Source organism: Musa acuminata, chromosome BXJ2-2 (genome assembly GCF_036884655.1).
Source record: "Musa acuminata AAA Group cultivar baxijiao chromosome BXJ2-2, Cavendish_Baxijiao_AAA, whole genome shotgun sequence".
In the NCBI taxonomy this organism is placed as follows: Eukaryota; Viridiplantae; Streptophyta; class Magnoliopsida; order Zingiberales; family Musaceae; genus Musa; species Musa acuminata.
In genome coordinates, this window is record NC_088339.1 from 32,780,042 (window position 1) to 32,790,017 (window position 9,976).

General features: G+C 39.1%; 1 protein-coding gene across 3 annotated transcripts; it reads right to left on the reverse strand.

Annotated features, from left to right (window-relative positions):
- Positions 1-3,847: 3,847 nt before the first annotated feature.
- LOC135584471 (probable glycosyltransferase At3g07620) lies at positions 3,848-9,791 on the reverse strand. Of its 3 annotated transcripts, XM_065096996.1 has the most exons (6): positions 9,634-9,791; positions 7,858-8,779; positions 7,650-7,780; positions 6,253-6,601; positions 5,173-5,861; positions 3,848-4,177 (listed from the first exon to the last, which is right to left on the reverse strand). In XM_065096996.1, the coding sequence occupies exons 1-5, from the start codon at positions 9,774-9,776 to the stop codon at positions 5,193-5,195; spliced, it is 2,214 nt and encodes a 737-aa protein (XP_064953068.1). In that variant the 5' UTR covers positions 9,777-9,791; the 3' UTR covers positions 3,848-4,177; positions 5,173-5,192. The 3 variants fall into 3 exon arrangements, with proteins under 3 accessions (XP_064953068.1, XP_064953067.1, XP_064953069.1); XM_065096995.1 differs by lacking the exon at positions 3,848-4,177 and having other exon boundaries at positions 4,436-5,861; XM_065096997.1 differs by lacking the exon at positions 3,848-4,177 and having other exon boundaries at positions 4,436-5,861; positions 9,497-9,634.
- Positions 9,792-9,976: the final 185 nt, after the last annotated feature.

Below are 9,976 nucleotides of genomic sequence, written 5' to 3' on the forward strand. Positions count from 1 at the left end.
ACCATCTTGCTCGACGAGAAGAGAGTCAAGGATTTGACTTTTTGCTTGATGCAGAGCAACTGTTATAGTGGTTGGTGTCGGCGATAAGTCAGTCAGTCAGAGCAAACTATTTGGCACTGCGCCTATTCGATCCAACTTGATCCCCTCCTCATCTCGCAGGAAGAAAAAGAAGTGACAATTGTACTTTCTCTTTCTTTCTAATCATTAATATAACTATGCATGCATCTTATTATTAACATAATATAGATAGATATATGGGTGCAAGTATTTTTTTAGATTTCTGAAATCAAATACTTAAGGAATTTAAGTATGAAAGATTTCAAAGAGAAATATTTAAAATTTATGTTAGAAATTCATTAATGATGAGTTTGAGTTAATATAGTCAAAATTTAAGCTTTTCAATTATATTTATGACTCTTCCTTTTTTTTATTCACTAAGAGTCAAACTAATCGATATTAACATATATCAGATCAAATATTAGTTCGATCTAAAAGTTTAAGCTTTTAAATTATGGATCAAACTGGATATATATGTCACCCGATTCTCTCTATATCTATTAATGTGAGATTATTATTTTCTTAATCTTCTTTTCAATCTCTAATCATGCATGAATATTTCTAATTGTTTGATTATTTTGTCTATGGTAAAAAGAGAACGAGAGTACTTTGTGTTGGTGTCAACAACCTTAAGTTATGGCCTCGGGGTGAACACGGTTAGGTTCGGGTCCGAATGATTAGGGATCTTTCTGAGCGACCCTTGAGACTGTTGAGGTGGCCGACTGCGGTGGTTCGATCGTGACGGGACAGTCGTTTCCTCTGAAAGGGAACTCCTCGCTTGGGCATGCGGTGGGGGACGCTCTGCCTTCGTCCATGCACACAGGTTGGGTCGGGAGGCTCGACCCGACCCCTCCGACGATCAAATCAGTGGATAGTCTTAGGGGATTTTTTCTACTTGATTTGTTCCTCCTTCCTCCTCTAAGCGCGAGGGTTTTTATAGGGAAGGTTACCGTTGCCTGATGTGCCCGCTTGTATGGAACATGATCGTACTCCTGGTAACGTCTGACACCGGTGTTGTCGTGGCGTGAAGGACTGGGCTTGCACAGGATGTTCATGTGCCTCGGTCGGCGTTCCGGTCTGTTTTGGCCAGGCGCTAGGCGTTGTCAGGTCAACCGAGGCGCGAGGCGTCATCCGGGCATAGCTGACGTTAACCCGCGTCCCAGTGCCATTATTGCCCTCATCACTTTGGTTTTCTTTTTAGTAGATGTAAGATAGAATAAAACGATTCTTTTGTTGCCTATACGAGCTGGTTAAGAAGATACGATTGTAGGTTTGGATTAACTCAAGAAACCTATAGTTTATAATTATGTAATGAAAATTTTGATTTTACTCTATGGATACGGATGAATGTCAAACGAAGTAAATCTTTGTTGTTTATTTTTTTAAAGTTTATATTTATCATTGATTATTTGGATTATACTTTTGAAATCAATCTCTCTCTCCTGATAACAAAATAAGACGGATTGGTTATCACATAAAAGAAAAGAAATAAAAAAATAAAAACATGCTGACTATGAAATGAGGCACGATAATGACAATTTGAAAAAGTAATCGTAAGACTCGAAGAAACTTACCAATTTTAATTGTTTGTAAAGGAGGAGTTAGATGCGAGAGATGTACGAAGACATTAAAATATTCACTTGAACCATAGGTGACATGACAGACTCATGAGATGCTCAAGAGTGTCTAAATATGATAGCTTGAACCACCCATGTGTAGATGTTAGATGCATGAGACGTTTAGGCATTAGACATATCATCTTGAACCACCCACATAGGGAGTGTCGGATGTACGAAACATTGGGGCATGCTTACTTGTATTGCCCACATATGGCTTGTCGAACACGAGAGACTTGAGAATGCTAGTGCATTTCGACTTGAACCACATGAGCAGTGTTGTCAAATCCAAGAGACATGAGATTGCGAGAGTATAATAATATCAACCACATGTTTTTTTAGTTTGAACGCATGAGACATGTGACTGCATGAGGGCATGTGAACCAAGGTTCGTAATATCGTATCGGTATTTCGACCTGAGCTCGGTACCAGTACGGTACGATGTACCGAGCAGTACACTCAGGTTCACCGAGCACTGTAGCCATTGCTACAATACATTGCTACAGTACTACAGTGCACTGCTACAGTGCGGACCGGTACGTACCGCCCATATCGGGCTATACGATTCGGTATGAAGATCTTGATGTGAACTACCCACATAAGGGGTATTCAATGCATAAGACCTATAAGGACATATATGTGAGACAATATGAGTTACTCAAAAGAGATGTCGGACACCTAAGAGACGTGAGAGTATTAGAGTGTCAGATCCATGAGACATGTGACGATGTTAAATCTTGAATGCATGAGACATGGGAACTTATCGAGGCATATCAACTTAAATTGCTGACATAGGGGCATCATAGTGTGTTGTTTTGAACAACTCACATTTTGGGTCGAATGCATCACAGACAAGGGCATTGAGGTGTATCAATTGAATAATTTATATAGGGGGTTTCAGATGCATGAAATACATAATAGCGCTATGATATATTGACTTGAATCACTCACATAAGAGGTGCCACATGCATGAGACATGTGAGGGTATTGTCGCGTGTCAACTTGAATTGATTTTGTAGAGAATTTTGAAAACGTGAGATGCATGTGAGTGTCATAATGTGCCAATTTGAAGTTCTTATGAATGAAGATTGGATGCATGGGATTTGAGGCCATCTAGGTGTGTCAAACATGAGAGTGTTAATGAGTGCCGATGAACTATCAACATAAGGTGTCTCGGATATAGGAGATATGTGAGAACATCAAGGCATGCTAATATGAATCACCAACTTAGTGGGTATCGAACGTGAAATGTATGAGGGCATCAAGGCATGTTGACCTAGACCACCCCATAAAAGGTGTTACATGCATATGACATATAACAACATCGAGGTATACTATGAGGGCATCACACATAGAGGGTGTCGAGTGCATGAGGTACACAAGAATATCAAAATGTATCAATACAAATCACATTCGTTTGATGGTGTTGGATGTTTGTGATTCACGAGGATCAAATAAACTGACTTATATAGGATGATAGATGTAAAAACACGTGAACGAATAAAATGAAGTGTAAACATAAAAATCATGATATGTAATTATTATGTTAAAAACTTTAATTTTAAAATTGATTGATTTTCTCATATTAAATCTTGTATTGATTTTCTCATATAATTTTTTAATTATTAATCTATGATGAATTTTTCACCCTCCCAACACTCTCATGTAGAGATTTTCAATTAGGTACTTTGCCTCAACCTCCGCTCAATCCTTAGTATATCTAAGAACAAACCGATGTTGCAGCGAAAGGGGTATCTGGAAGAAGTTGGAGCTGTCAGCCAAGTGAAAGAGGTTGCCTTGGCCGGAGAAGTAGCCACTTGGTGGTGGCAGTGGATTCAGGGACGACATGGCTGCAGGGGGTCAGCATACCGGATTTTGGCTGGTGAGACCAAGGATGCGGTGACCAGAGCAAAGAGGAGGAGGTGGATAGAAGAAGGCAATGGAATTCTTGTGGAGAGGAGGAAGACAAGTGAGCAGTTGAGATCACTACGAATTTGGAGCCAACAATGTTTTATATTGAGGATGATGGATTGAGGGTAAAGAAAGCATGCATTGACAAAAAAAAGGAAGGCTTCAATCAAAGGAAGAAGGTTTGAGTGGTTGTAGCAGCTCAAGTGCAGTGGTTCCATGGAAGAATGATCGCATGAACCAATCATATAATAGTCAAGTAAAGAGGATTAAAATGGCATGACAATAGAATTAAAAGCTCCAATTAAAACGAGGCATTGTGCTCACCAAAAGTCAACAACAGTTCTAATTTTCCACGGTGAGGAGCATAGCCATCTTAAATGGGGAGAAATGGAAATTGAGAAGGAAGCTTCCAGTTTTGATGGATGGAAAGGAAGTCATGAAAGAGAGGAACACCAGTTTATCTCATCTAAGAAACAACATATGCCACACAACTATTCTGCAGATAGATCCAACTTGGAAAAACCTACACAGTTCGGTTGGAGAAGATTGACCTGACCTGTGCTTCTTGTTCTGCGTTTGGTTTGATGCAGACTCTGCATTTGGAAGACCCAGAAGTCAACCATCAGCTAAAACAACATGCTCTCAACAGCAGGAAAATGAGATCAGTGAGAAGAATAATAATGAAACCAAGCAAGATTACCAGTCAATAATTATGATATTCCACAAATTATAATTATGACCATACAACAACAAGATAATATTCCATAATAATGATATCAAATTAATCAGAATGTAACGACAATAAGTAGTCAAGCCTCCAACACCAGCATATTATGTATCACACAACAAAATATCATCAACCACATATCATAACCATGACCACAGTAACGGATCTTACATTGTATAAGCATTCCTGTGAAAATACAACACTGTTGCTATGGTACACAACACGATACCATGTCATTAAGCATGACATGACTACATAAGAAAGAAAGATATAATCAGATCAGAAATCAGACCTCAAATGGATGAGATGCATACAAAACTATTAGGTCTGCGGGAATATTCACAGATAAGCCTTCAGTCTTTCCAACCAGGTAGTTGGCAGTTAATCCATGCTCCTCAAGTCAATTAGTAAATCCCATTAGTTTATGCTAGCTAGTCCAATTGGAATAGGCTAATGGATCTCTGGACTGGCCATGTGCAGCGTGATACAATATTATAAACCGATATGCCTGGCTAAATTATTGAACAACATTCATTGCTGGTTCCTTTTCCAAAATACAATCTTGGCTAGGGGCTAACAGGTTCAGTTTAGATCCATCCCTTACAAGAGATTCAATATGCTATATAAATAACAGTTGAACAGGTACAGAACCAATGGCTTTGAGTGTATTGTATGCCTTGTTTTCTGAGAGGATATTGTTACATATCTTGTAATCCATATACAAAAGAAAAGATTTTTCTCTAATCATCACTATTTGACCTCATGGATTTATAAACATTTAACTACAAATAAGCTTCATCCAGACATTTACTTTCTTCTTTTCTTGTGACCAAGTATTTATAATTATAATTAGCTGCATACCTCTGTAGGATCTCCATCCTTCATCTGGCTCTTATGGTGAAAACTCTGTTGAACCAGATGGAATGAAGAATCATGTGGAATAAATCATACTTCACTGGCGTATTATGCCAAAGGAAGTGCTTTTGTACCTTCCTTACCCCCTTCTGCAACAACAAGTACTTGTTCAATGGGATTGACATGAGTATCTCTTTTAATCGTGGTACATCTGCTTCTGGAACGATAACAGAGAATGCTTCCCAATTCAACACTTCAAAGAGAGGTGGCACATAATTGTCTGATATGATCACCGGAACACATTCATAAAAGATGGACTCCACTATCCGCGGACTGTTAACCTCATAACCTCGAGGACAGATACAGTATTTGCTTGTCTTCATGAACTGGATGTAAGTCTTCTTATTGTTGACTCCTGGAGGCATTGGACCAAAGATTTTCATGTATGGGTCTTTGTTCTCCCAGTGCTGCAGTAGGATTGGCCGGAGCCTGCCATGCATGTTTCCTGCAAAGAAGGCAAGGATGGACCTCTCACTGGCAGGACTTCCACCAAGCTCTCTTAGAGGGTTCTTAGGTGAAAGGACTAATGTTTCTGGAAGAGAGACATCCTTGCCTACTCGGAAGCCTTCATGGAGATCAGCATTACAAAGCGCTCTAATGGAACTGTCCATGGTATGCCTTGTTTCATATGGTGCCTGCAGAAGTACTACTGGTGAGGAACATGATAGCACCATTCATTGAAAATTCAGCTATAATGCATAAGGTAGTTTCAATTGATTTAACTGTTATCAACTTGCATCATGTTTATCCATTAGCTTCAAAAGATGTACATATATTTTTGTTGCCTTAAGGTTAAAATGACATATCTAGAAGATGCATGATGTTGACCATGGATTATATTTGATGGTAACAAACTGTCAACTGTTCACATCAGAAAATGAGTGCAGCACTATGATAATGTAAGATACATATAGAACCTAAGAGAGTGGGACTACATTAGTATCCAATGCTAGAGCAAAATTAGACATTTGAACTGATCCTGGATAATGTGTTGGTATTTTGGAGATCAAGTTTCCTGAATCCTACCCAGTCATGGCAAGCAGCAGCAAAATGGTCAGCTCCACCTGTTCTATTCCAGAAAGGATATTTTGCAGCAATCATGTCCATATAGCCCTGCAAGTACTGGACTAAGTTCTTTTTGTTGTGGGAGTCGGGCACATACAGAGCAAACTCCAAGAAACGAGAACTGAAAGGAATGTAGAACATGTTTGCATTTCTGGGGTCCTTCACAGTTAAGTGTCTGTTTCTCTTCATCAATTTCATGAACCATCCTTCAGAAGCATAAATTCCTTTCAGTACAGGCTGATGGAATATGGGTCTCCCGCCTTCCTTATAGACATATACTTTGAGTGTGCTTTCCATGAGCTCATAGCTCCTGTTGTTTGTAATATAAAATTTAAGTTATAGTACAAGAAGCAGCACATCCTAGCATAACTGGGGGGCTGCAATCAAATGCGGTTTCAAGGAGCAGATAAATCACTCAGAAAACATGGCTGATAGGAAGCATATTACAAAATAATTTTGACTTTGGTCAGGTTTTGGATGAAACTAATATGTTTTTATTAGGGACATGAAATTACATACAAAACATTAAAAAAAGGGAACTGGATCTCAGGTAATAAATGAGTTAATGATCTTGAATTTCAGATAGCAATTGTTATAAAAAATAATCATTACAAAAAAGAAATTAATTAATTTCTTCCAGAAAGTTTTTGAATGAATCTTCATGACATCACTGAATCAGACATATGCTGATTGATGTGTCATGTAGGCACTAGTGCTATCAAGTACAATTCTTTGCAAGCTTATTAAATGCCCTAGCACTTGCTAGAAATTGTCTTGTTTGTTTTTATATGTTACCAGAACCTAAAATGTCTCGTAACTAGTGCCTTCACTTTGTACATACAAGATATAAAACAGAAAGGCAGGTGAAGATAAATATAAGAATTTAATATGCAATTCATCTACTAGAATATACAAAGGTGTATATACGTTGTTGGGAACTGAAAAGGACCACGCATAAGGATACTATAGTAAGGAACTAGCTTCCAATAAGAAGAGCTTGGTTATATAGCAGTCTTTTTAACAAATGATATAAGACATATAAGATAATATCACTTCCAATTCAAGTAGAATTTGAAAAGAACATATAAGACATAACCAAGGTCATCAATGAATTGTTTGTTTTTCAACAATTTTTACATGAAGAAAGTGTTTATTCTTCCAGAAATAGCTGATCACTAAATTTGTTATTGGAATGTTACCAAAAATTGCATCCTTTAAGCATCCCGAATTACCGACATGAACAACACTTAAATGGTAAGAATTACTCTCAACATGAAAATCAAATAAAGACCATGCAGAAGCAACTGATTTACTGTACAAAAGACAACTAGTAAAGAGAGAAGCAATTAGTAAAGTGCCTTTTAAACATGGAAAGATTTCGAAAAGCAGGTTCGTAGAGTTCTTGATCATTCTTTGAAATAGGAGCATTCTCAATCTGTGCCCTTGCAGCTATTATATTCTGGTCATGAGCCGAAGACCATCGAGGTCTCTGCAACATGTGGAAAAGGTCAAATCACAAGAGTAACTTCTCCCCATTCGGAATATACTAATCTGAGAAAAACAAACCATTGCACGATATGAAGCACGGTTCTTAAGCAGCAGGCTGTTCATCTCTGACATAGAAAGTGGTGGCATTGCTCGCCGCTTATTCTTTCTTCGTTTTGGAGTGTAGTTACCCCCAAAGCTATTGTAAGAGGTGGATTTACCAGCCAGCTGAGCACTGTCCTTTGGAAGTGTCTCTGTCGATTGCTTTATAGATGAAGAAACAGTCTTAGTTGCTTGTTCTACTGATGATGGAGTACTAGTTGTCACTGTGCTGATAGGATCACTTGTATTTGTGCTCAAATCCACCAGAGGGTCAGTTGTATGAGAAACTAATGGTGATGATACAGCTACAGATGAAACCGATTCATTATGGAAATTTTTTATTTGATCAGAGACTAAAGGTGCATTATGTTTGCCATCTGAAGAAAATGAATAACCAGGAGCTGGTTCCCCAACCTTCTCCGTAGAAGGAAAATAATTTGGATCAACTACCTTTTCAAGTTTGATGAAACCACCATTTGGGTCCCTAACCTTTTTCAGTATAACCCCATTTCCAAGGTCAAATGAGAACTCGCTCTCTGGTTCTTCGTCCTCACCCAGGTCGATATCATCTTCATCATCATCCAACATATCGTTCTCACCAGTCCGTACATCGACCGGAGATGTTCCAGTCGAATTCCTTGGATCACTTAAAAGAGAGAGCTCTCCAGTACTTAATGAGCGATAAGAAGATACAGTGCTCAATGAACTCCTTCCTTCAGTTTCAGGGTCACTAAAGGCAGGGAATGGAGATGACAGAGCAGTTCTAGAGGAGAGCATGAAAGTCTGAAATACTAAAACAGAAAGGGCTATCGCGATCACCAAGACCACTCTTCGTACTGTGGTAACCCATGGCTTTTGCAATTGAACCATGTTGATCTCACAAAAACTCACCTTCCATGACCTGCAAATGATGAAGGGCACAAAATTCATTAAGCAAGGAACACAATATGCAAAGACACCACAAGTTCATATTGGCACTTGATCCAGTTGAGAGCTCAGATTTATTTTAGAGTAATTTCAAGCAGTTCAAAAACTGATATCAAGATTATTCATTCGGATGCTTAACAATTCATATGCTTTCATAAACTAGGCTTTAGCCCAGTGGTTCATACCTCACAGCGAAAAGATGTGCATAAGTAATTAGGCAAGGATTCTGTCAGAAAAAAAGAAGAAGACAGAAAATGAACTATAAAGTACCCACAAATCCGACTTATCCATGTATTGCGGTTTCAGAACTAAACAGTTGACACCTAATTATTAGTGAACTCTCTGATCAAGCAACCTTTTTTTCAGGACTACACAAATGATAACTAGGCATAATCATCCACTGAAGGGATTATGCATCCACTTCCAGGATCAAACAGTCGAGAACTTGCATGGTGTCTTGAGTTGGAAATTTCTCTTTCTTCTTCTGTGGCCTGGATCTGAATGGTCAAACATCAATTGTAGGTTCCAACTTCAACTAACCCTAGAAAGAGAGGCAACAGATCCAGAAAAGTAGAAGACAACGGAGCATAATTGAACTCAAATGCTCGGGATTCACTTGCACGAATTGCCCAAAAGCAATGCATCACAAACCAGAGCCTGTAAAATAAAAAGAAGGGGTCTGGTCGACAACCTCAACTTAGCAATCATGCTACAGAACACAAGCCCCTTCAAGAATCAAGAACCCCATCCTCCAGAGGGCTGAAGCAGGCACACAAAGCTCGAAGATTTTCCTTTGGACTAGCTAGAGTATTAGGAGATCGAGAGTACCTCTCCCTTGCGATCTTACGACCTCTGAGTTCACCGGAGAAGAGGGCAAGCAGTAGAATGCAGCCACAAGAATGAAGAACCCCATCGTCCAGCGGGCAAACAGAAGAAGTGTCACCGACTACGGCTGAGCGTTCTAACCGCATAGCGGCAGGCACATGTCGGAAGAAAGAGTTGACAAATCCGACGGCCAGGAGCACGGATCAAAAGCAATCAAAACGAATCGTGTGGCTGCGACCCGCTGTTGATATATATAGGTAGCGTATTATCTTATGTACTGTGTATAAACGGATGGGTTTACCACGAACGGGTGAAAAGATTCGGGTACGTCGTGTATGTTTCTGTG